The 27,788-nt window shown below is 35.3% G+C and overlaps 1 protein-coding gene across 3 annotated transcripts in view; it reads right to left on the bottom strand.

The window, feature by feature from the left end:
• The window catches only part of LOC120632527, a 38,777-nt gene that overhangs the window by 7,746 nt on the left and 3,243 nt on the right, over positions 1-27,788 (bottom strand). For 2 of the 3 annotated variants that reach the window (XM_039902347.1, XM_039902348.1), the window contains exons 2-7: positions 27,027-27,208; positions 21,949-22,175; positions 19,665-20,114; positions 13,677-13,944; positions 7,158-7,257; positions 6,504-6,687 (exon numbers count right to left, since the gene is read on the bottom strand). In XM_039902347.1, coding sequence (XP_039758281.1) covers positions 6,504-6,687; positions 7,158-7,257; positions 13,677-13,944; positions 19,665-20,114; positions 21,949-22,175; positions 27,027-27,208 — 1,411 coding nt within the window. The remainder of the gene's footprint in view (positions 1-6,503; positions 6,688-7,157; positions 7,258-13,676; positions 13,945-19,664; positions 20,115-21,948; positions 22,176-27,026; positions 27,209-27,788) is intronic. The other variant, XM_039902349.1, reaches the window with a different exon arrangement.

Raw genomic sequence — 27,788 nt, 5'->3', positions numbered from 1 at the left:
GGCAAAAATGAGCCAGTGCTTATCTTCATTGCAGTTATGCAAAATATGTTTAACAGGCTTCCTAACCCAATCTTAGAATCAGAGAAGCTAATGATAATAGTGAAAAACTTACAACCGTACTATCAAAGGGCTGTATGTAGGGATACTTTCACGTCTCTCTTAGACTTAGTTAATGTCCTGCGCATTATTGAAAGAACGAAAGTCAATTGTGACAATTTCCAGGAACCAAAAGTGGTTGTTAACTCACTAGAACCAGATTTAGCGTACAAATCAAATTCAGATATTGCAAGTGAACCAAAAGAGGTGTGTGAACTTAAAAATAAAATGGATATATCTAATATAAACATGAGGTGCTGGAATTGCCGTGAAACAGGTCATTTGTTCCGGTCATGTCCAATACCAAAACAGCGTTTATTTTGCTATCGTTGTGGCCGTTTTGGTATAACCTTGAAAGATTGCTCGTGTAAGGGAAACGCCAGCGGGGAGAGTTCAAAACCTGCCAACTGAACCCATCCCTGAGCAATAAGAGTGAAGAGTGGCAGGAATGGTTGGATTTCGTAAATACTTTCATGTCTAAGGAAGTAGTATCTGCCATGACATTTAAAAAAGAAAATGATAACAGGTCTTATATACGTATAAATATTTTAAATTATCTTTGTAATGGTTTATTAGATTCGGGAGCAACTTGCACCGTCGTAAATCACAAATTTGCTGACACTCTAAAACATCTTGGAGTGAAAATACAGAAAATGAAATCTATGCACATTGCCACGGCAGATGGTGCTAGCCATTGTGTTACGGAGAGTTTTGATGTACCGGTAGTATTTAATGAGCAGTTTCACTATATCAATATGCTCCTCATGCCTAACTTGTCGCAACAATTAATATTAGGTAAAGATTTTTTTGATGTATTTGGTATTTCATTTCAATTTAAAGGAGAAATTTTGAATAGAATGCCAGTAATTAATTCCATTGACGATAAGACGGCGTCATTAATAAGTAAAGAAGAGTTAAATAAAGAAGAACAAGAAAAACTGATAGTCATTATTAATGAAATAAAGAAATGTATAGGTTCAGGTTTGGGTAGAACGAAGATTATCAGACACACTATAGATACAGGTAATAGTAAACCATTACATCAAAAACAGTATAATTTTTCTCCAGTAAAAAAAAAGGAAATAGAACGGGAATTGGACGACATGTTAGAAAAGGATGTGGTTGAACCTTCTCATAGCCCCTGGTGTTCCCCTATCGTAATGGTAAAAAAGGCTGATGGTAGTAATAGACTTTGTTTAGATAGCAGACAACTAAATAAAGTTACTAAACGAGATACGTATCCACTTCCTAGAGTTTCCACTATATTAGACAACCTTCGCAATGCTAGATTTCTCAGTACCATTGACTTGAAATCAGCCTTTTGGCAGGTGGAACTTGAGGATACTAGCAAGGAAAAAACCGCTTTTGCAGTGCCGGGCAGGGGTCTTTTTCACTTCAAAGTAATGCCCTTTGGGTTAGTAAATGCGTCTCAAACCCAACAGAGATTAATGGACATTATATTCCACGTGCTTGATGGGAAAGTTTGGACATACCTTGATGATATTGTCATTTGTTCAGAAACCTTTAAGGAGCATTTAGAAATTTTAAGACAGGTTACGAATATTCTTAAGGATGCCGGTCTAACAATAAATGTAGATAAATGTATGTTTGTGAGATCTAGTTTACGCTTTTTGGGCTTTATTGTTGACAAAGAAGGGTTGCGCACGGATCCTGAGAAGGTTTCGGCTATAATGAACTTTCCAAGACCCAAAAATATTACTGAATTAAAAAGATTTATAGGAATTGCTAGCTGGTACCGAAGGTTTGTCAAAAATTTTTCTCTAATAGCGGCTCCTCTGCATGACCTAACAAAAGGTAAACAAAGAAAAAAGTTTATTTGGTCAAAAGAAGCAGATAGAGCATTTCTTAATCTTAAAACGCTACTCACCTCGACACCGGTAATTTCTTGCCCGGATTTTGACAAACCATTCATCGTACAGTGTGATGCTTCAAGTAAGGGAATCGGGGCGGTTTTATGTCAAAAAGTCAACAATGTTGACCAGCCAATATCTTATTTAAGCAGAAAGTTAAGTGATCGTGAACAAATGTATTCTACGTCAGAACGGGAACTTTTGAGTATAGTCTATGCGATCGAAAAATTTAGACCTTATATAGAGGGCACTCATTTTACTGTTGTTACGGATCACAGTGCACTCAAAACATTAAACAACATGAAAGATCCACATGGTAGATTAGGGCGCTGGGCTATGAAGTTGCAGCAATTTAGTTTTGACATAATTCACAGACCAGGCAAAAGTAACGTTGTGCCAGATGCTTTGTCTAGGGCTGTTAATGCATTGGCAATAACAGATGAAAGTAATATACAAATTTTAGATAAGCATAAGGATGATTGGTATAAAAATAAAATCGCAAGAATCGAAAGCGGGCAGGATGTTAGTCATGACTGGCAGATTAAAGATGGGTTATTGTATAAAAAAATTCGTTTGAAACAATATCCTGACAAAATGAACGATTGGAAATTAGTTATACCAAAGTCTTTGCGAACCGATATTTTAAAATACTATCATGATGATGTTAAATCAGGTCATTTTGGTATACGTAAAACATTATTCAGGATAAAACAACATTATTTTTGGCCCGACATGCTAAGAGAAGTCAGACAATACATCGGGAAGTGTGACACATGCGCGAAGGTGAAAGTATCACAAAAATTACCTTTAGGTCATATGGGTCAACATAGAATAGTTACTGGTCCGTGGCAGGTCATATCTTTGGACTTAATGGGTCCATTTCCTAAAAGTAAAAATTTTAATACGATGCTTTTAGTAATAACGTGTTTATTTAGTAAGTTTACATTATTATTTCCTCTAAGAACGGGCAAAGCGGATAAAATCTGCGAAATTTTAGAGAAACAATTTCTATTATTTGGTCGCGTTTCAGCTATAATTTGCGATAACGGCAAGCAATTTGACTCACATTTATTTAGAGATCTTGCACATAAATATAACAGTCAAATTTGGTACACCCCTAATTATCATCCTCAGAGCAATCCCACGGAACGTGTCAACAGAGTTGTTGGTACTATGATAGCTTCTTACATTAGTTCTAAAAAACATAATGAATGGGATAAACATTTACAAGAATTCGCTCATGCCATACGGACGTCAGTTCATGAAACTACAGAACACACCCCGTCATTTTTATTTTTTGGCCGAGAAACATCATTTCCATTTAAACTTACAAGTTCGGTCTGCACACAATCTCATGTTCATGACATGCCACTCCTCGTTGACACTAAAGAATATCTATCAAAACTGAAGTCTCAACATGAGGTGTATAAAGTGGTGGAACAGAGGCTAAAAACAAAAAAAAGAGAGAAAGAGAAGAGGCTAAAAAAAGTCTCAAGTGTTATAATGAAAAACGTCGAGAAGCAAACTTTAAGGTTGGAGATGTAGTATGGAGAAGGACTAAATTTCTGTCCAAAGCTGGAACGAAATTCATGGCTAAGTTAGCACCGAAATTTGAAAAGGCAATAATAGCTAAGAAATTATCTGATAACGTTTTCCATTTAAATAATGTTTTTGGCAAATCTATTGGTGTTTGGCATGCAAAGGATTTGAAGGCATCGGGACGTGACGACGATGAGAAGAAATAAAAATACATCTTTTATAAGTTATATTTTTTTTTCTTCCTTAGGTTGGGGGAATATAATGAATTACCTCTGGTACCTATTCATTATGTTTAGCAGTGTTGATTCAACATTTTCACGCGTCTCGTCAGAGCAGCCGACAGCGCAGTGCTCGGGCGGCGCAACCATATATCGCGGCATCTGAGTTCGAATCCTGACGCTTTGTATGAACTTTTTATATTTTTATTTTTCCTTTTTAATTCTCCCGTTTAGTGGAGGTGGAGAGGGGTCACGGTCATTTAGCGATCAGCTGTCTAATGAGACAGGTCGTGCATATAAGGTACATTCGTACAGGTCGTGCATTGTTTGTGGCCATTTTGTAGTATCAAGTAATAAGGATTGTTATAATTTTGCAATGAGCACATACCTAACACTGTTTTAAGTTCGTGTTCTCCAAAAGGGGGTAAGTTGTACAATATTGTAATTTAGATTAGAATCTTTGATTCAGCTCGGCATAGTTATAATGTTCTTTCTTGTTGTCGTAGCTTGAAGATATGCCCCTTTTAACCATGATTCAATAAATACGTGAGACCCTGAGATCCGCTAGCCGAGGTCCACCGGTTTTGGCAGAGTTCCCAGCCTGGAGCGAATACTCTCCTGGCGTCCAATTAATTAGTTTTACATTACTTATAAGATAGACATAGGTTTAGTTTGTAATTAATTTGTAATTAGTACAATAAAGAAATATTATGGTAACTTGATGTTGAATTTAATAAATAAACCCGTAACAATGAGGCAACTAATAATATTCGAAATATTAAAGATTCTCGATCGGATACATTAAAGGGGCCGCCGATAGAAGACGATCAAAAAATCACCGAATAGTTTATATTGAATAATTTAACATTATGTATTCCATTGAATGTTAAGCACGTTTTTTATTCATATTACAGCGTATTCGAATATATTTTTTTATTTGAAAACAAATATTCTAATCCGACACAAGTTCGAGGTTATAAGCTTTTAAATTTAGAAATTAGTCAAAAATATCATTTCTATATAATACTATTTTTCGTTTGGCGAGAAAGAATAAGAAAGTATTACTCATTTTTTTACAATCGATCTCATACTTTTGATATAACACGATTTTATTCACTTTGTTCCTAATACAAATTAACTTGGCCAAATAATTAGTTTGGCCATTCAAAGGTGCAATGTTGCCATGCTTGTTTCTAAATATTGTATATATAAAGCCATTTATAAAAAATACAAATAATGAATCATCATTTCGGCGAGTGTCAACATCCTCATTGGTTGCTGAATCGCCAACGGTTGGTTTTCTGCATGGTACTGCGCGGAAATTGATTAAGAGTTAAGAAAACTGCAATTCGCTTTCTGGGTGAACGCGCTTTAAGTCTGAGACTGCTATATTATTATGTAAGTTTGCAGTCAAGCAGAAATAGTTTATTGACTCAAACAGAATTTAACTGCCTCGTTGGTCTATGCCCGAAATATGTTCTAATTTCAGAACTTTATCTGGTATAAGTGACGCCATTCGATTCAGTGCTCCGGTATGATGCCACGTAGAAACCGATTAGGGGTTTTGAGAAAATATAACTGACCTTATAGCTTAGTCTGCTAGCATATGCGATTGCATCTTAGATTACCATTAGGTAGAATTGCAGTCAAAGGCCCTCGCTGACATCAAGCAATTCGCAGGGAATCGTCGATTGTTGCAAGACAAAAAAAAACACACAACAATGGACGCCTATGTTTGAAATACGTCTTGACGTTTCAAAAGTGATTATATTAGGCCTACTTGAAATAAATGAATTTTGAATATGAAAAAAAAATAGCAGTTGTAGTTCGTGACAGAGCTCGTCTGGGTAAGTATAACCACGATGTTTTTTTCTGCCGCTAAGCAGCATTGTTGCAATGTTATGTTCCGGTTTACAGGCACGTGAGACTTGTCACCGTCTCAGGTCGCGGCACGTTGCAGGACGTATTCCTTGCATTCTTTCAGATATCACTAATTTCATCTCATTCTCACAACATCTTGTAGAGTTCTCATCTCATTTTCACATCTTGTTACTCCTTCCCCGTTCTAGCACAGAAAAGCGGGACACCGTGAGCGGTGGCATCCTTATGTGTTTGTTATTCCATCATCAAGCACGAAGGCTTTTTCTAGGCAAGCGTGCTCCAACCTAGACCTCATCATTGCTTTCTCACGAGCACGATTATCGTCAAGCGCTGGCCTATCGTTAATAATAAGAAAAAATAAATAAAGATATTGTCTTTAGGCGATAGTTATTCTCATACCATCTGTTTGAACCGTCAATATTACTATAAAAATATTGTTTGTCTGTAATATCGGTTTACGGACGGATCATTTTACGTGATAACGCCCTGAGTAGGTGAGAATCGAGCGTGCATCTCTATCGCTTGTTTCGCGCTCTCGCTTACACTCTCGTCTTAGTTAGAACGTGACAATGAGTCATGCTTTTTCTTGCATGCAGCCGGCGTTCATCGATTGGGCGACCGATTGGCGCAGTGGGCAGCGACCTTGCTTTCTGAGTCCAACGCTGTGCAGTCCCACATGTGTGATGAACATGAATGTTTTTCAGTGTCTGGGTGTTTATATGTATATTGTAAGTATTTATGTATATTGTATATTATTCATGAAAATATTCGTTAGTCATCTCAGTATCCATAACACAAGCTACGCTCGCTTTGGTGCTAGGTGGCGATGTGCGTAATGTCTTATTTATTTATCGATTTAAGAGACATTATTAAGTCAAGAAGTTATAAGGCAACTCACTGTTGGTAGCTGACAACAGGGCACGAGTGATGGCGGGCGACGTAGCACGATCTGGTCCCTTGCCGCGGACCTCTTCACGCATCGACGGCAGCGCCACCAAGGCAACCGACAGCAGCAACACCAACAGACACGTGGCCGGCTGGGCTTTGCCGCTAGAACTGGAGGTCACGCCGGTTAGGACGTTCTGCAACAAAACAAAAAATTATGTCAAACACAATCCCGTACAAATTGGACTTGTCCGCGTTACTTTAAAACGAAATAACGCTTCGCTGTATACCATAGGTTGAAAAAAGAGAAATAGATAACAAAAAAATAACGTACAAGCCTTGTCGTTAAAAAGCAATATCTACAGGGCGACCTAACGGAGAACATTGTGTTAAGTAATTTATGGGATAGGATGCATCCATACATCCAGGCAGACATTTTTGAATTTTGATTTTCTTTTTGAAATTTTGAATCCATGCTCAATGTGTGGAGGAAAAATGAAATTTATAAATTAGTATGAACTTCTCATTACGAGAGACCGTAGTGCACCACGTCGGCCAAGTGCATATAGGTGAACATTTTTAAATGGTAAAACAAATAAGAAGATCGTTTAAGAGCCTTAAACGGGTAAGATAGCGAACCGCTTTGTTTAAAAAGGTTGTATCTCACCTGCAATCTCTTTAACTGTTGCGTTAGCGACTGGTTCTGTGACTGCAGTATTTTTATCCTCCTGATAAGTGTTTGATTATCAGCCGTGCACTGTTTGACCCTGCGAACAAAGTAACGTATAAAATTACCTGTGTTATTATATATTTCTTAATTCAAATTACATCAGTCAATTTAACGTGTTTAAAATTAAATACAAAATTCATATATTCAGGCTCAGGTTGCCTTTAAAAGATCACTTTTAGTGATAAGGCCGCCTTTGCACCCTAGCACTAAGTACTATTACTGTTTTCCTTGTATTTTCCTTTTTTTGTTGTGTTGCAATAAAGTTTTTCTATTCTATTTTCTATTTTAAGGAAGCCCTCTCTTGATCACTTCGGACACATTAAGCCCATCCGTTTGTAGTGACTCTACCACTATTCCGGAAGGCAGATTCTACCCAGAAGACGCGGCAAGAAACTCAGGAGTTACTGTTTTCCAACATAAACATCGGCAAATTAGCATGGATGATTTGTCATTGATAATTAATCTCACAAGAGTATTAGAACCACCACGTTCTTCCACTTCGGCTTAACGGATTTAGTTTACCCTGTGTTACGCTTTGTGGTCAACTGGGCTGCAATGCATTTAAATATCACTTCATATCCAAATTCTTTACTGTATATATGAATGACTGTAATCACAATCAAACGTAGGTAACCTAAATTGAATTTGGCTTTAAACTGGTTGCAGTAAGGCTTTCAATTTTGGACTTGAGCTAATATCCTTTATTGATAAATCGTTGATAAAGTTCAATATATATTTTTTGTAAATCGTGGGCGAATTTTTGCTATAAACAGGTTGGCTACGCAGTTTATTATCTGTTTTTCACGACTTCGGGTTCATTACACTGCGTAAGGATCGTAAAATTTGGCGGAATTTATTTTATAGCTGCTGTGAATAAACTATAAAGAAAAGATATACCTGAATATTGGTATATTTAACTACTAGTTGATAACTAGTAGTTCGTGAAACGTTGGTGAACTATTGGTAAACGGTTGATGTAAGCCTAGGTACATCTTTAGATTAGGCTTTACTTATGCGTTAGTGGAAACGGTGATAATCTTTTTATGCTGTGGCTTTAAAATAAATTTCATAAGGAAGTTTGAATACAGTCAACACATTATTGAAGGATGACTAAAGACTTGACCTCGTCTAGATATAATAAATAAAAATATAAGATAACGAAGATAAGCAAAAATTTAAATCCACTTATTAAAAACACACAATATGGCGCAAAAATAAAATGTTATTGACTAAGGATTAGCTTTTTAAATAAAAGAGATAATATATACCGATTGTCTGTATTTAAATCTATTAACAATGATATTAAATATTCTTTGACGGTATTTAGACGGCGTTGTTCAGTTACATCTCTGAAAAAACCATCAAATCTAAACCCTATATATTAAATAAGTAGGTCTAAATCACAGCTTCTCATTCTTGGAAAAGAGTTTCTTCATATAATGCCTATTACAAAGTTTAAATGTGTTAAAATGAACTAACAAGGAAAAACCTAAGTAGGTATTCACAAATAGCAGTTATTAAACAGCTATAGCCGTTTGTGAGTGAATCACAAACCGAGAAGCAGCGTAAAAACGTGCCACGTATATTGCATACAGTTGGAACTGCTATAAGGTCGACAATCGCACTGGATTTCGTGAGTCATGCCTGATGCAAGATTACTTTCCAATTTGATATGATGGTTTTTTGATATTTTAGTGTCTAAAGTCTTATTTCGTATTTTATTGCAATTATGTAATTTCTTGCTTCCGCCTTCCGCTTACATTTTAATTTAACTTGGTTCTTTCGTCTGTCTACCTTACCGTTTCAAAAATTGTAATAAATTGTTCAAGGACTTGGATGGCATCCGATTAAATTTATATTTGGAATCCCTAGCTGCGGAGCAATATAAATCTGGCACCATGGAGCGGGTCTGATTATTGGGTCAGAAGATATCATAGGATTTCCGATATATAGTTAACGTTCCTACACCCAGTTTGATCAATCGTTAGATTGGTATCGGATGCCTCAGTATAGATGTCATTCAAAGTTTGATAATAAATAAAAAGCTTGTTTATAGACAAGTTTTTTTGATAATTTTATTATTTTATATGTATCTCTCAAGGTTGCCTAGATTCTAAAATGGTCAGTGGGTATTTTCGCCATAGGAAAGTTGGGGTAACTTATGTTTTACTAAAGAGAAGAAAATTAATTTTATGCCAATAACAATGGTATAATGATATATACATAGGTTGCCTGGATTCGATCGCTGTTTTAGCCTCTTGCATATTTTAGTTCCAGTCAGTGCGAGATTTCAGCTTACGAATTGTGGGGCATCTCAGTTATACACGAAGTAAACTATTTCAACACATGATAAAAAAAGACTTTGCGATGCGAAAAAAAAATATAATTATTTTGGAATACAATGATTTCACCTTCTATCCTAAGGATGCCAATATCCGATCGCTGTTGACTCTCGTATATCTACTATGTAGTTTCAGACAGTTCTCACAGAGACTGGGGTAAAGAACAAGATGTTTTTTCCAGATTATTTATTGAGAAAAATATAGATGGTTTAAATTTCACAACTCTTGGCGTTGTTATCTTGTCGTCCTATCTATATTCGTTCTCACACTAGGTAATGAACGAATGAAGCTATTTGTGATAACCCATTTTTTCTCAGATGACATAACTATCAATTACAAAATATATGTTTATAATATCTGAAGATAAATATTATAATTTTTATTATGAAAACTGTTATTAAAATAAATGTAAGTATAATTGTTTACAAATATGTGCGTTTTTTTTGGTATCTGATGCCCAACAGGCAAAAAAAATCTATTTATTGTTACCTCAATATATTGATATAACGCCGAAAAGTTTGTTTATTTGTTCGCGCTAATCTCTAGAACTACCAGCAGAATTTGATTCCAGAGCCCAATTATCGAGGAAGGGTATAGGATATTTATCATCAGGCTACGGACCTCAGAAGCCGAGAAAACGAAGTAAGAAGGAAGGCGATGGTTCTACATTTTATTTTATAGCGGATGAAAGTTTTTAAAGGAAAAATAACATATCATATGTTATTACATTCCTTTAAGTCTTCATAATCATCATCATATCATTACCACCCCACTACAGGGCACGGGTCTCCTCCCTCAATGAGAAGGGGTTAGGGTCGTAGTCCACCACGCTGGCCCAGTGCGGATTGGTGGACTCCACACACCTTCCAGAACATTATGTCGAACGCTCAGGTATGCAGGTTTCCTCACGATGTTTTCCGTCCCCGTTGAGCAAGTGGTATTATAATTACTTAAAACACACATAACTTAGAAAAACTGAAAGGTGCGTGCTGGGATTCGTACTCGGCCCCACGTAAGTGAAGTCGAGCTTCTACCCACTGGGCTATAACCGCTTAAAGCGTTAAACCGGTTTTATTCAAGTTTTCACTAATAAGCAGTCTCTCGGAGAAGGTCCGACACAGAGCAACTCGTGCATAGCATAACCTGGGTGAGTAAACGTTTTAGCAACTAGTTAAAACAGAGCTCACTTAGTACGAAAGTATCGAAACACCCTTATGGTGTTGAGAATATCTTTAATAATATTTTTTTTTTCTCGCAAGAACCCCTCGCATGAGAGGTGTTGACATAGAAAACACGTTTATCAGAGGATAAAACTACTTTTACATATGTTTTGTGTACAACAGAATTGGCATCAATGCCTCTTATTCTAGTGTTGTGTATTTCGTACTGCCAAATAATATTTTAATCGTTCGTCGTTTATGCACACACTAACGGCCTAGTGCTTTCACTGGGCTGTAAGTATATGGGCGAACTTTATTTCGTTAAACTCTAACTTTAGAGTAGCATTAGGTCAATAAAAACGGTGATTTCTAAAACACCACATCTGATGCATTACTAATAAAAATAACATGTTATGATGTAATTTTAACTAATAATTATGAGTGCCTTTCTATTTTCTTTCATGACTTATCACGGTCTTGTACCTACCTAATATTTTATTCAAATTATTACTTACAACTTTCTTTGACTTAAAAATTTAACATTAACCTTGACATTCGTAAAATAATAATTTAACATATTAAAATTAACATCTGTTATGCTATTTTAAAACATTATGATTTAAAATAGCATAACAGATGATTTTAAATAAAATATCGCCGATATACCTACTTACTAATATTATAAATTCGAAAGTGTTTGTTCTTATGTTTGTCCTTTTAGCATAGAGTTAATTGATAGGATGAAGTAACAAAAGCTACTTTTTATTCTAGGAAACAAACTGTTTCCACGGGATTTGAAAAAACCGTAACAAACGCGGACAAAGAACGCGGGTTAAAATATACCTCATCTACACTTTAACCGATTTACGTCCATTGCTGGACATAGGTCTATTGTAATTTAGCCCAGCAGTATTTTGGCCCAGCATCGTTCCAAAATCCACGATGCTGGGCCGCTCGAGTCCAGCGGCTACCCGCGACTCGTTTCATTACGACTGTCCACCTAGTTGGGGATCGACCAACGATGCGTTTACCGTTGCGGTTGGAATGGCGACAGATAGGGGTCTACGTCCATCGTTTCTTGGAGCTATTTGTCCCGCCCAATGCCACTTCAACTTCGCGACTCATTGAGCTATGTCGGTAATCTAGGTGTTCAATTAGAGAAACTCCTAACATAGCTCTTTCCATCGCCGGCTGAGTCTGAACCTTATTATGAGGCCCATAGTTAGTGACCTCGTTTCAGATCCTGGAGTCAAGGATCTGAAACGTGGTCCATAACCATCGACACTTGCTAGATGTAGAATCACGCACTAAAGGTACACAACGATACTGCTACATTAGAATTAGTGTACCGAGACGAAACGGTACTTTCACTCTCCAATGCTCCGTAAGGGGTCATTCATTACGTATTAATTAAAGTGGCACCGGAATATAAATTATATTAATATTTTAAATCCGAAAGTGAGTTTTTTTATTCTTACTGTACGCCCTAACTGAGTACTAAATCTATTTGATTTTTTGACGGATAGTAACATAGGCTACTTTTTATTCCAGGAAAAAGAACAATTTCAATTAACCATCGACAATGGATTTCCTTAAACATATTATAACTATATCGTTCGTGTTTTGAGCATATAAGCACTAACGATCTACGAAACAAAGACGTACGTAACTTACCTAGCAATTTCGAAAACGTTAATGTACTTTTGTGTCTTACCATATTCTAAGATCTGTTAACTATTTTTGTTTTATAGCTTATTCGGATGAAAGCCGCCGCGTGATGAACTCGACGTCGCGGATTCCAATTTCGAAAACTATATAAATTCGTACTATATACTCAGTAGCCATAATAAACCACTAGCATATAAATCTACTCAATTAACTTCTCTTTTTACAATGGTTTAAAATTTAGTTGTATAACTGCACATTTGCTTTTTAAGTAAACGTACAGATCTGCAGAATATTTTAATGCTTTCTTGCTAGCAACCGTTTTTTCTCAGCGCGGCGAGGTTATGATATACAAGGTGTTTAAAAAAAACCAATATTACTCTATTCAGAGTATTGATGACAGTATCAACTACCGTATTTTTCTGTTGAAGTGTGAAAGTAACCTTAAGAGTTTAACTTATATAGGCTTTGCATCGCATTCTCAAATTTCACGATGCTAGTCTCAAATAAAATATATTTCGAAAACCGCTAGTTGTACGCTTAGATCTTTTAAACTCCGCAACGGATTCTTCTCTCGGACTCGCTTTCAGCATAAGATAGAATGTTCAGTAATCATACATATACAGAAAGCAACGATATTCAAATATTTGTAATGCGATGTCGTAACAAACGTAGTTTGGTTCGCCTACATTGATAACTAAAAGAGAAAAATAATAAATAAACAAATAATAAATATACTACGACAATACACACATCGCCATCTAGCCCCAAAGTAAGCGTAGCTTGTCTTACGGGTACTGAGATGGCTGATGAATATTTTTATGAATTATATACATAAATAGTATAAATACTTAGAAAATACATATAAACACCCAGACACTGAAAAACATTCATGCTCATCACACAAACATTTTCCAGCAGTGGGAATCGAACCCACGGCCTTGGGCTCAGAAAGCAGGGTCGCTGCAAACTGCGAAAATCGGCCGTCAATAAATTAACGTACTACGGCATTGTATTATTAATCACTCCAAACTACCCCAATTTGGGATCTACTTGGCACACACGCAAAGCTGGGGCAGATCGCCAGTGGCGTGCACAGGTTCTTCGAACAGGGTATGCATAAAGCACGTACATAGAAAAATCGAATGGTAAACAGGACAAATTTCTTTCCAATAAAAGTTATATAAAATAAATTGGGTAGGCAGTGCTTTTGTACATGTATGAAGTGCACGCCACTGCAAGACGCTAGTGTAAAATTAATGAATTTTGAATATTTGAAAAGTGCTTACCTATCTTCCAATCCGTCAACATATTCCTTCTTGCGCTTACGGGAGTCTTGAGCGGAGATCTTATTCCTGATTTTGCGACGGATCCTCTTGAGTTCCCTTTCCTCGTGTTTGGTTAGAGGATAGCTTGTTGGTAATGTGATGCCCTCCTTTGCTAGCAGCCGTCTCTCCTCGGCGGTTAGAACGAGACGGGGATAGCCGTTTCTGCCGTCGTTGATTTGCGTCTCCCTGGGGTCATCATCGTCGTCGCTGTGTTCGCTGCCTGAGTCATCTACAAAATATTCGATGACTTGAGCATGCGTAATCTTAAACGCTAATGTCTTGAGCATAACTGAGTTGGTTTCGTTGCTATTATGTATAATTCTGGGAAGTCGATTAATTTTTACGGCCATCTTAAATGCTAAGCTCAAGAGTGCTTGTGGTTGTTTGAACGAGCTGATATATTATATTGTAATGTTTATAGACGAGCGCTTGACTGCAATCACACCTGATGGTAAGCGATGATGCAGCCTAAGGTGGAGCGCGCTTGCCTAGAAGATGCCTATTCACTGTTGATTTGAAGGTACTCATATTGTAGGTACTGGGCAAAATGGAAGCTGGAGGGGTATGGAAGTACTAGTCGGATTCCCTAAATCTTTCTAACCAAGTAAACTCATTAATTCAATAGTTGATTTATCAACAGTAGGCTCATGTACAGATACGTCATGAATTGCCAATACCAGTACACTGCGGGACTAAAGGCCTCTCCTAACGGGAGGGTTCGGTATACAGAATAATGGCTACCAACTAGTAATTTTTCGGATGGTAACTAGCCAAGATCAAATATGGGACATAAAGGTCAGTATTATTTAAATAACAGAGTAAGATACATTCTTATCAATTTTCTGGAGTCCCGATACACTTACCTATCTGATACATTTATGTACTACGTTTTGATAGATTAACTGCGACATATTTTTTTTATCGTTGATAAGTAGTTATTCGAAGCCGGTATTAGCTCATGAATAGGCAAGCGGAGCTAAATTTAACAGTCTTACTACGACTTACCAAATGTATAAATAATTAAGAATGCATAAAGGGCCCCATACACAAGACGATCAGACGCTCTGATTAATCGCACGAAAATCGCTTTGATTCATTGAATCAAAACTTACGTCCAATCAAAAATATTGGTCGTTGAGATCGACAATTTACTTGTTTGCATCGGGACTTGGCACCACACAACGCCAATTATAATAAATACTTACTTAGAATTAGACTACAATTCTCACCTATTTTTTAAGTAGCATCTACCAGTGACAGAAAACATGTGAAGTAATACCAGTACCAGTAGTACATGGTTATATAATGCGGAGGAAAGAAAATAATGTAAAAAAATAGGAGTACACCACGCATATCCTCTATCACACCATCAAAAAAGGGGATGATGATTTTATTATGGAAAAAAAACATGTTTTATAGATCCCACTAAGCCAGTGATAAAGTAAGAAGAAAAATGAGACAAAAACGTTTATCGACTCGTTGCAATCATCAATGTCGTCTTTAAATAGCTAAATCGTTAATTAAATAGTCATGCCCTATCCATCCCTCGTTTCGATCAGTCTGAAACGACGCATTTAAGCGACGCGACAGATCGTCCCTTGTATGGGAACCATAATGTTTTTATCTACTATGGGCCTAGCAAATAAACGTGGAATGAACGACGTCATAGTTATTAAGTTTTTTCACGATCTGATACTGAAAGGTGCTCTCAGTCAAAGTGTAGCAAAACGCTGATTATTATTTCGCCTTGCTGGGTTAGTGATTTACATTAACATAATAAAGTTAAACTCTTAATTTCAGAAAAAACGTACTCAATGTGTAAAATAATTAACGACGTCATTAAACTGTATTTTTCATTCTCGTTCTCGTTTAATGCAACAACCTTGTCTGGCCCGGTACTACGATCAATAATATAGGTACTAGACAAACGGTTCGCTGCGAACTCGTCCGCCTGAGAAGTAAATTCACTATTTGTCATTATAATTTTGTTGTTTGTATAAATATATATATATATATATTTTATTTATCTCTTTTAATAATTTATTATATAAGTTATTAGAAGTATGTACTTAGTGTGTAAATTTATGTATTGTTTATTTTAATTGCGATTTCCCGTCTCTCATGTATTATTGTGTACTATCGTTGTAGGTTACCTGGCAGAGATCACTTTTAGTGATAAGGTCGCCTTTTGCTTTTATTCCTTTTTTAACTATATTTGTAATTTCTCCTTTACTACGCTACGTCAAGTTACATACTTTCATTCTACGATCCACCGTGTCGCATCGCCCGCGTTTTGCTGACTGCTAAAGGTCGCAGCAAGATGTTCAACTTTGCAGTCCTGCTTTATGCCTACCCTGGCCACAAACCCGGTGAACGCCACTGAGTCTAGCACATTGATCGAAGGTCCGGTAACCAAAATTGGAACATAGGTACTGAAATGTCACTTGCCCTACCAGTCGCTGACATTTAACGTGATTAACGCACTACTTACACCGGGCCAGATATTTTTGTTGTAATACGAGTAGGTACTAAAATACGTCTTCACAATCATTACTATGAATACTCAGTGCTTCTGAATACACAGTCAAGGTTCCACCATTAAAGTTGAAAGATGACGTATAATTTTGACGCTTGCCTTTTAATCCGATTGATGCATTTAATGGTTTTAAAATACGTGTGTTAGGTTGATAAGTGATCGTATATTTGTGTTGGCAACTAGCCGTGACTTCGTCCGTGCAGGATTTATCTTCATATCTCAGGGATCCTCTTATTTTTAAGTATTATTACAAGACTATTGTAGAAGGTACCCCCCATATAAGCAAATTAACATAAAAAAAACACTTAATAACTGTTAACTTTATATATCCCACTAATCCTAATAATATTAAATATGCGATTTTTTTTATGGATGGATCATTCACGCAAAAACTACTGAACGGATTTTGATAAAATTTTACAGTAATATAGGTCATAAAAAAAACAGATAGGTTGTCGTATATTGTTCGTATATTGCATGGAAGACGGTATTCCAGACCTTGCGTTTACTTAAGATAATGACGAAAATAATTCTGTCAGTTAAGATTAGATATTGGTGCATGTACAACCGCTTTGGCAATTGCCAACCTCAGCGTCGAAAGATCGCGAGTTCAAAAACACCATAAAAATATTTTGAGAGTACAATGACCGAATTTAACAAACTGATTACAGCACTCTGTAACCAGACAATTGACACCAATCTATGAGCGTACGTGATTGGTGTAACACATTAATATACAAGCCGCTAGTTACCCGCGCCTTTTTTTTTTCGATGGAATTTTAAACACGATGAAGGAAAGGTACGATAATATGCAACATAAACTTCGTGTTTAAAAAAAAAAAATTGTCGTTCTCCAGAATATCTGTTGAAACAGTTATAACCCGCACCACTAAATAATAGATATGCTTAAGGGCAGCCGATGTCATGCTATCTCTTTCGCACAATAAACGGGCATGGAAATATAACGGCCGCCTTTTATAAATCTATTCTTTAATGGCACGGGTTTTACAGTAGTCTACTACAGTCTTTTTGGGCGACCTTCATGGTGGCCAAAAGGTATGCAGAATATTATTTTTCAACGCCCTGGCGCGGCTTTCTACCTATACCTACCTATAGAGCTACTCAAAGCTATAATGATTTTCGGATTTAGATTTATTTAATCTTACTCTTGCTCAGTTAAAAAAACATCTTTATTCTAAATTCTAACTTCTAATTGTTCTACGTAAAAGTTCTACTTATGTTTTCACATATCCACTTGGATTGGATGGATATTGTTAATACGGGTATTCCCTTATTTACATTATCTGTCAATAATATGTGTTTTATACATATTCTAAAGTTTCATAATTATGTTATAAGTTTGCTGTCAATTTTAATGTATTTCGTTAGATTTATTAGCGGCTACTTAATTGGTGTATGTGTTATTTTCTTTGTACTAATTTTAAGTATTAAGTATAATGTTTGGGCCTTAATAAATAAAATAAAATAAAAAAAATAGTTTATTTATGTAATCAACTTGTATATACATATGTTTAAATTTTACGTCAGTTTACGTTAACGAAAATCCTAAGGTTTAGAATACTATGTCTCAGGTTACTACCCTCTTTTTATATGACATATTATCTTGACGTCCCTGATATAAGGATTATATTTCTGAAACAACATCTTCACACAGAATTAAATTAAGACTGTTTTAAGCGATGGTAGGAAGCCCCGAAGACTACGCACTAGTTCACTATTATAATCTTTATCAGTAATTTCAGTATCACAGCTTACAATGAGGCCAATAAATTATTGTATTTAAAGCTATTGCACCGAACTGCAAGTTATAAAAGCGTGAAACAATCCGTATGCGACGCTGCGATTTCCAGATTTTTTTGAATTTCGAGTTTAGTATTAATTCAATTATATATTTATACTAATAAAAAATAGGATAACTACAGTAATGTAATTAGTAATGTTTAATGACAACATAACTATTACATATTTTTTATTTCATCCCAAAATTTTAAAAAATAACTTACGTAATTTGTTCTGGTGGAATCCTAAGACATTTGTTTATGGAGATATTTTTTTCTGAATCGTGTAAGGCGGATAATAATTAAGGCAGAAATATGGTCAAGAATCTTCTTGGGAATGCATTTCGCATAGATTTTCGCATTGATGTCAATAGTAAAAATCCTTCCAAAATGTCAAAATGAAAAATATAGAACTTTCATAAAATGTCCAAACTTCAGAGTTTCGTAAAATCCTTCCTAAGTGGATAGAAGGAGCGTACCCTCGAAATTTCAAGTTTGAATGCTTAATAGTTCCTGAGATTTCGTGATTAGTTAGTCAGTCAGCGAGTGGTATGTTACGATGTCCCCGGAACTATCCGAAAACTTACTTCAACTGTAAGTTTTCAAGTGAACAGACTTGTCACTAAAGTTAGCGCTAAGTTCTTTTTATTTACTATATTATGTACCTACCGACCGTTTTATTTAAGAGTACTGGTACTTTCAGAGACTAGCCCTATAAAAAAAAATCCTCCAGCTTTATATAGATAGCTGTCAAATCACGACCTTCAGCCTCGTTATCGACCTTCAGTTGATTTTCCCTTATATTGTATTTTTGATGTCAGTTTGTAAACGTACGACCCAGTAACAAATAGAAGCATATTGGTGTATTCATCTTTCTGTTTTGTTAATTATACGAAATTTGAAACCACATAAGCGAAACCATCGGGAAGAGTGATTCGCTAATAAACAACTAATAAGGCATAGCAATGTTTACGCACGCTACTGAAAAACATGTTGTTATCATTGAACCAGTTATTTCTAAATCATCTTTACTTAAACACTGTAAAATAATTGTCGACTTTAAGAACGATTACAGTTTAATAAAATCACTACAACAAACAGCCTAAATATTTGACTCAAATTAGCTAATTACTATAAGTATTTAATGTATAGTTCTAATTGTAAAACAGTAAAATTTCTATTGTTAACTTTTTGTTTTAGAATTCTAATCCTGATTTTATAAAAGTCATGGTATGGAAGAAACACTGAAAGTAATACTGATATAAGTTAAATGCTAGTACCTAAGAGCTTGTAAAATATTGTCGTCAATATAAAAATATGGTTTATAAACGTCGATGTTATTTGGGTATATCTATATGAATATTTAATTGAAGAAGCAAGATTCTAAGCCCCGTAATTGCTTAATAAGAGCGATAAAGTGCGAAATAAAAACAACAAGCCTGCTTTTACAGAGCATCAGATCGACGTGTTTTTTTTACATAGATATAATAGAAGAGCCGGAAAGTAACTATGCTGTTTTATCTCTGGTAAACCGAGTATTACTGCAGGATTTTTCAAAAATCTACATATAAACGCGGAAAAAACCTAGTTATTGAATAAAGTAACATTACTCACCCAAATGGTTGCCATTTTGTTCGTAATCGCGATCGTCCCGCGTGTCCATTTTGAAATCTTGCATTTTGCTCTGCGACAGAAGGTTGGCTGCGGCAATTTTGATATTCGAAGCGTTCTTTAGGTCTGCAGCGTTTATTATCTTGATGGATTTGAGATCCTTCATGTCCTTGAATGTAACTGGAAGGAGTATGGATCTGGGGTTTCCATTCATCGGCGCAACTCTAATAAGTCTCCGCTGGGGGGCAACGCTCTCTACCGGTTTGGAATACACTTTAGTTTGAGGGTTGATGACTTGTACATTCGTTAGCTTGAGGGGCTTTTGAGGTTGCGCCTTTACGACTAGCTGCGGTTTCTGTACTGAGGCGGCCGGTAATCTTATAGTCGGTTTTTGGACCTTCGGTTGGACGGCTTGCGGCGTTTGGGAGAGACGCCGTTTTCTACCTAGGTTACCTATGAATTATATAATAGTTTTCATTTTCAGAGCCAATGAATATAATGTAAATGTGGTGTCGGAGAAGGATGCTATATGGACCGCTAAGAGTACAAATATATCGATTCTGGAGCAGCAACATTGCGCTACAAGAATATTCTTAGATAATACTGGTAGGGTAAAAGACCACGTGGCCGATCACCTCACAGGCCAGGATATCGCAGACGCTAACAAAAAGGCCCAGGGAAAGAACAGGATGGAAGGCAGTAATAAAAATCTGAATTTGAAAATAGGAAAATAAGAACTTGAATCCGGACACGATCTTCAGTAATTAAGTAAACGACGAAGAAGAGAATATATAAATACTCACGTATCAATTGAGTGAAAGCGGAGCTTGCTTGCTACAAGCAACCTTGTCACTAAGAAATTCATAAATTGTATTATAACCTCGATGTATTGAACGAGTTTATGCATTGGTAGATCGATCGATTGGAGTTTGTTGCCATTTCAACCGCGCTTATATTTAATTTTTGCGGATACCGCTACTTTTCCTGTATAAAAGAGTATTGTATACCCATCTCCAGGATGCAAGCGGAAATATAAGTTCCAAATTTCATCGTAGACGTCGTTCGTCATCGTTTGACGGCCGACTGGTGCAGTGGGCAGCGACCCTGCTTTCTGAGTCCAAGGCCGTGGGTTCGATTCCCACAACTGGAAACCGTTTGTGTGATGAGCAATAAGTGTTTTTCAGTGTCTGGGTGTTTATATGTATTTTCTAAGTATTTATGTATATATAATTCATAAAAATATTCATCAGTCATCTTAGTACCCATAACACAAGCTACGCTTACTTTGGGGCTAGATGTCGATGTGTATATTGTCGTAGTATATTTATTTATTTATCGTAGGCAACAAAAAAAATCATTTTTTTAAACATGGAATAGAAAAGAAAAACTTTATTGCAACACGACACAATAGACACAAGGAAAACAGTAATAGTACTTAGTGCTAGGGCGCAAAGGCAGCCTTATCACTAAAAGTGATATGTTATATATATGTATATATCAGATTGCGAAATTCCTTCTGTATTAGAAACCTATAGAATCATATAAAATGCCTAGGTTGGTGCGTATATTCAGCTGCTATTGTATTTGTTCCCGATGAGTCAGACTAGAACAACTGTTTTATCTTACGCAACAATGGAATTGTTGTGTTAACAAAATGTTAACCTACCTACCTATACAGTAAGTATAGAAGTTACGAAAAATATAATCCAAGGGCTTCTGCCATTGTATTTTAAAGAACACCTGATTAAACAAGCTATGGAATAATTATTTAACGATTATAATGAAGGAAAAATATTTTTGAACAAATTTTTTTTTGCAGTTACAAATAGCCTTATGCCTAAAACTTTGTTTAATAATAGGTACGAAAAAATATATAATTTTTTTAAATATGTAAAATGGTAACCAACCTTGAACGGAAGAAGGAATGACTTTGGTAGAAGAGTTTTCCTGACTATGAAATGAATAACATCAAAGCAGAAACGAATTGCATAATTTCACAGCAACAGTTGTATGGAAATGTATGTCGGCGACTGTCAGCAAAGTTACCGGATAAATAGTTTTAAACAAAAGTCAATTAGAAGAGATTACAAAGATAAATATCCTTTTTTTTCCCACGCGAATAACGTCAAAATTTCCATTTTTATTATATTAATAATTTATTAGCCATGCAGATAAGACCGCCGTTGCACCCTAACACTATGTACTTTTGTCTTTGGTTTTCTTTGCATTGCAATAACGTGATTCTATCTATCTATCTTTTTTGACCTACGTTTAGAATAGAACTTACCATTATTAATTTGGAATGTATTGCTATTAATGAAACCAGGCATGACATTTTGTTCGAAGTCGAGCATATCAAACGTGTCCTGTTCCGTGGAGCTGTTTGAGTCACTGGTGTCCTGGATGATGACATCTTGAACGTTGCCGGGGCTCATTGGATCCAGGACTGTTGTCGGCACATCCTCGTCGCATGAGTTTTGGATAAGGAACGGAGACAGTTGTTGCTCGAAATCGCTGCAACAAAGAAACGTCACATTGTACCTACAGACCATTTCGGAGCTAACTCCTTTCGCGCAAATCCATCTATAAATGTCGGAGTTACGCCCGGGCCTACATTAAAAAGACATCAAAAAAATTTATAGCCTCCACGTTTTTGACGGACGTCGGTTAAAAATGCTTCTTTCTGTAATGCCACATCCCATTGCAAACGAGGCATAGCGATCGATCGCAGCGACACAAATCGTATGTCTGTGGGACGGCAGTTACGAAGCTCTCAATAAGTTCAAAGTTTATGTAAAACGTAAGCTTATAGAAAAATCCTATAATAATATTAAGAATTACATGTATGATAAATAAGCTTGGGTATGAATTGCATCAAATGCCTAACTTCATAGCTAAACATTAACTCGACTGTGATGGTGTTAAATGTATGAACGCTTCATAAGTGCCTGTGATAAGGTCTACATGAATAAAACATTTTTGAATTTGATGGATCGCTACGACGGATTGCCAGAGAAGTAATAATTTAATTTAATTGTTGCCAATAATATCATCCACTTTAATAACTAGTGGAACAATACTGTGTCTTTACGCAGGACTCGTTTTTTTACTTAATATAATCAATAACTATAAATAATATGGAGTTATTTATATTTAATTAGTAAACGAAATAAAATTACCAGTGAAGCGGCTTACTTCAGCAAACTTTTGCATAAATCGACTATTTTAGACAAAATTAGCAACGCATTTTGTGATTGCATTTCAATGTAAATTGCATTTTTCACTTTTCATAACAACTTGCAGAACTTGTTACCTACGAAGAGTTGTTACACTTACATAAAAGTAAAAATGTCAATAAATGTTATTTGTTAAAATTTTAACACATGTTTACTTTTAATTTGTTTATTTAATAAATTTATTAATGAATGAGGTTTAAAAATACTAACCGTTTAAGAGTTTAAAGTATTTCATACCATGTAGAAGGTACATACCTACTATTATTGGTCGACAATACTAACAATAAAACAGGCTAAAAGAGTGATCATTAAAATCGCAAGACACGACCAAGTAAAAAAAACTGATATACGTATACTATTTCCAGTGCCTATTGCAACTATCTGAAATAGAGTTTTTACGTTCACATGTACACTCACATGTATGTGTACAATCTTCACATGTATACAACTAAATAAATAATACCAATAATAACGGTATCGCCAAGGGAAGGAGAGAATTGATATAAAGGAGAGGCATGTGCTACTTTTTGTTCTGAAAATCCAGACAAAATGTGGGGTGCAAAAGTGTATCAAATTTGAGGATATTGCAATTTTTATAAAAGGATAAATCAACACACTAAAGTGTTGTTATAGAAGTCAGAGGATTGTAAAAAAATATCATTTAAAGTTACAAACATAAAGATCGTCAATTACATTTACAGTTTTAACTAAATCGATTACCTCTGCTAGCTTTTGTTTTAAACAATGTTGTCTATAGGGTTTACAATTTAACATATTTATTATTGTATATGCGGATGAAGTAGCAGAAAACCTAGTTTATAAGATTTTACGTATTATGTTGTTAAGAATTGGGTTGAACCTTCCATTAACATAAAGGTCGTTTGGTTGATAATGTTAAAGTTTTCTCTAATTAAAGGTTACATCACTCCAGTCCCATAATGCGTGGTTGTGATTATGGGTGCCCTTTCCATCGGTTAAGTCTCCGCATAGTAACAAAACAGGCTTCTTCCATCAAGGCTAGTTAGCGACTGGCCGTGGAAACAAGGTAGCCATCGCAGTGAAAATACTTTTCTCCATTTTTTTTTTTACCTACTAGTTTAAGAATGACAACTTTTAGGGCCTGTTTGACCACTTCTGACAAGTTTCGGGTAGCCAAACGTAAGTTTTGATACTAAAAGTAAGAATTAAATCAAGTAACAAAGACGAAATTTGTGAATATCCGGCACTTAAGGTGGTGAAACAAGTTCTTAATAACTTTAATAGATAGTTTTGAGGGTTTATTTTCTGAAAGACATAATATTTTTTATTTAGACGAGACGAGATTTGTCCTTCATACATTCAATGGTGCACTGTCAACCCAATGTTTTTTTTAAATACATGTCGAATGAGGCTTTTTTATTATCTTTCTGCATGCTGCTTATACAGCCAATCCTTAATCAAGCAGAAAAAAAAAAGCAATAATTTATAATTGACTAGAAGAAGAGTAAGACTTAAAAAAATATTTGAGTACCGCGGAATAACTGAAATTTTACTCTCACACAGCAACCATGTACTAATCCGAAAGTGATTTTTATAAAACAGAACTAATGTTAGTTCAGTTACTTGATAAAGCGAAGGCTTGGCATTTATTCGAAGATGAAAAATAAAAAAATTAAAACTTGTCCAAAACATGTTCTAAAACGTGTCTAAAACAAATGTTAATCGGGCTCGATGAAGTATAATACACCCGGCGTTATATCACCCGTATAATGCTCTTATAATACCGGTATAAGGCTGATGTTCAACATGTAAATTTTATATATTTTATAAACCTGTCCACGGCAAGATAAAATGCCGTCCCCGGGAAGTGGTATCCACTTTTACTTTTTATTTTTTTCGAACGAATTATGAGAAGGTGCTTACGTACATTTATGGCGCCAAGGAAGTAGGTATTATTGTAGTTTGTAATGTACAATTGAAGCCAAGTTTCAGATACACTTGCAATTTCGTCTACTTCATTTTGTTGAATTCATTTATACACATTGTTTATTAAGATGCTGATTTATGCTAAATGCAACCTCATTTTAAAAGATTAATACAATATTAATAATAATCTACGTTGTTCTTCACAGCGAAAAAAAGATATGTATAATTTGACCACATACGTGTACATTTTTGTCTTCTTTTTAAGATTAAATAAAATTTTATCATTAAAAAAAGTTACCTCAAACTAAAATACTAGGTAAGAATACTAAGTTATGTGATAAAACAAAAATACTATTTAAGTAGACATTACTGATTATTTTATTTATTTTAATAAGTTTTTAATTACTATTGTTACATATTGATATTTGCACCAAGTCTAGGAAAAAAAAATTTTATAAAATTAAAATTTTACTAAACTCGACGACTCCTAAAAATTATCAAAAATTGCATTAGAAAAAATTGTGATACTTTTTTTTTCATGAGCGTTTTTCCAGTATTCCTTGCAAACCCCTTTCCAGCCAGCCTTGTATAGGCGAAACATTTACGCCGTAATATGCCTAGATGGTAAAGGTGAAGTTAGGGCAATCGATAAGAACTATGCGCTTACGGCGATACAATGTACTAAATTGTATTAGTATATCTTTCCTACACGTGGTGACCTCGATATGATAAGATATTGCAATATCAGGTTAGGCGGCGATACGGCCTTGTGCCGTGAGAACACCAAGAGATCATAAGTTCGAACGCGCTGCAAATGCATATTCCATTTTCAGTGTATGTCCGCGTGACCTATAGATATTATACTAGCAATGTCCACGTGTACCAACTGTTTGATCTATTGATCTATTTTAGTTGATCAACATAGTATAGGTACGTAGTAAGTACAGAAGTCAATGTTAACTTGCACGTCATTCTAAGGCGTTCAAAAAAAAACGAAAATCTAACGCGAAAATCCGCACGTCTAGAATAGGCATAAGCCAAAATATTAATTCGCATATTGTATGTATTATGTACAAGGGATAAAATTCATTTGTCTACCTGCCAACGTACAGTAACAGGGAAAAGGTGAAGTTTACCGTTCGATTTGGATAATATTATTTCACCTGTCCACCAATTCTCTGATGAACTGAATATTTATAACATGCCCATCTCTAGTTTGCTGTAAAGTAATAGGGTTATTTATGTTCGTTAAAGCTTTGCCGTTAAAAAAACGTATAGCTAATACATAACTGTTGTATTCCTTCGACGTTTAACGGTGCCTCGTGATGCCCATTTGGTATTCCCCTGACGAAGTGTTAAACTTAAAGGAAATGGCTTGCAAGCTGCAGCATGCTTCGTAATATTGTTTAGCTACACTCGTTACTACAAATCCTCATAATATTTTTAAAAGTGTGATTAAGAATTCAAATTAAAATTTCATTTATTTTAAGTAGGTCATCTTATAATAACTTGTATTATATTTATTTAGATAAATATTTAATATGCAAAATCAAGGTATTGTTTTCTAAACAAATTATTATTTTTCTAAGGAACAATCCTAGGATTCAAGGTTGTTTTAATATTTATTTTTCAGTCACATCATTTTTGTACAATAGCTAGCACATTTGCAATTTCCTATTAAGAACTCAAAGGACTAGAAACCCACTGATCTGATGCCATAATTTAAGTTGTATAATTTAAAAAGTTCTGTAAAAAGACCTGCGAACTCCTATCTATAAGTAAAGGTAAAAATAATGTGAGATAAAGATAAAGCAAGTAGTATTGTTAAATTCTTATCAAATCAAATATTCTTACTGTCTGGGGAATTTCATGTAGATAAAATTTGCCTCTTCCATAACAATATTTTAATTTGCAGTTACAATGATATTATTTACGATCTATAAGCTTTTTTAGAAAACAAACCTCATTAAAAGGTAAGGATGGCCAAAGGATGTACCGATATTCATCGTACTAGTAACCATCGTGATTAACCACTCATTCGATCAATAAAAGGACCTTAGATTCGGTATGTCAAGCCCCCTTAGATTTTGAATGAGACAAGTAAAACCCTCAGATCTGTGCGAGACATGTCATTTTGTATACTACATGTTTGTCAAAAAACACGAGGTTGTGGTATTCAACCAGCCAAACCGGCCCAGGTGTGTAGCTACATTGCATCACTTACAATTCTGCCTGGTCGCTTGATAATCCACTGTCTGAACATGAACTGCTTAGGCCTTCCGGTTGTGATACATTGTCAGTAGGTATATTGAAGTCTGGCAATGATTCCTCCAGAAAGTTCAATGACCCCTGGTCCAAAGAAAATATATTTTCCAGGAGGTCATCGGGAGCCTGCCAGGAATCTGACTGCAACAATGGAAAAATAGAATAAAGTTAGTTTTTGTTGTTTTAATCAAACAGCTATATTTCTTATACTTACAACTAATATTATAAATGTGAAAGCATGTTTTTTTGTTTGTTTGTCCTTCATTTATGACCTAACTAAGCAACCATTCACTTGGTTTTTGGTATATTTAGTTCAAAAGATGGAGAGTAACATAACCTACTTTTTTTTTCCAACCAAACTAACGATTAATGGTTAGGTGACATTTTTAAAAAACTGTTTTTTCCGCCTTTCAACAAAAGCAACAGGCAGACAGATACATAAAAGACTAACTGTTTTGTTGGTCTATTGATAAACATATTGACTATGGATCATATGCATGTTATAAAAGTGTTGGGTTTAAATATTCTTAAAGTTTGAATCCAACCCATAGACATAATAATTGGGCTGATAGGATTTAGTTATTCAAAAAAATTTTAAACACATTTTATTTGTTTGACAGGACAAGCATACAGGTAGAAACACAAATATTTTAAACGAATTTTGGATATGCTGGTGTTCAAATATTGAATGAATTAATATATATACTGTTATTGCACATCA

This window comes from Pararge aegeria, chromosome 20, assembly GCF_905163445.1.
Source record: "Pararge aegeria chromosome 20, ilParAegt1.1, whole genome shotgun sequence".
Taxonomy (NCBI): Eukaryota; Metazoa; Arthropoda; class Insecta; order Lepidoptera; family Nymphalidae; genus Pararge; species Pararge aegeria.
Note: the sequence above shows the minus strand (reverse complement) of the source record. Positions and strands in the feature narration are given on the sequence as shown.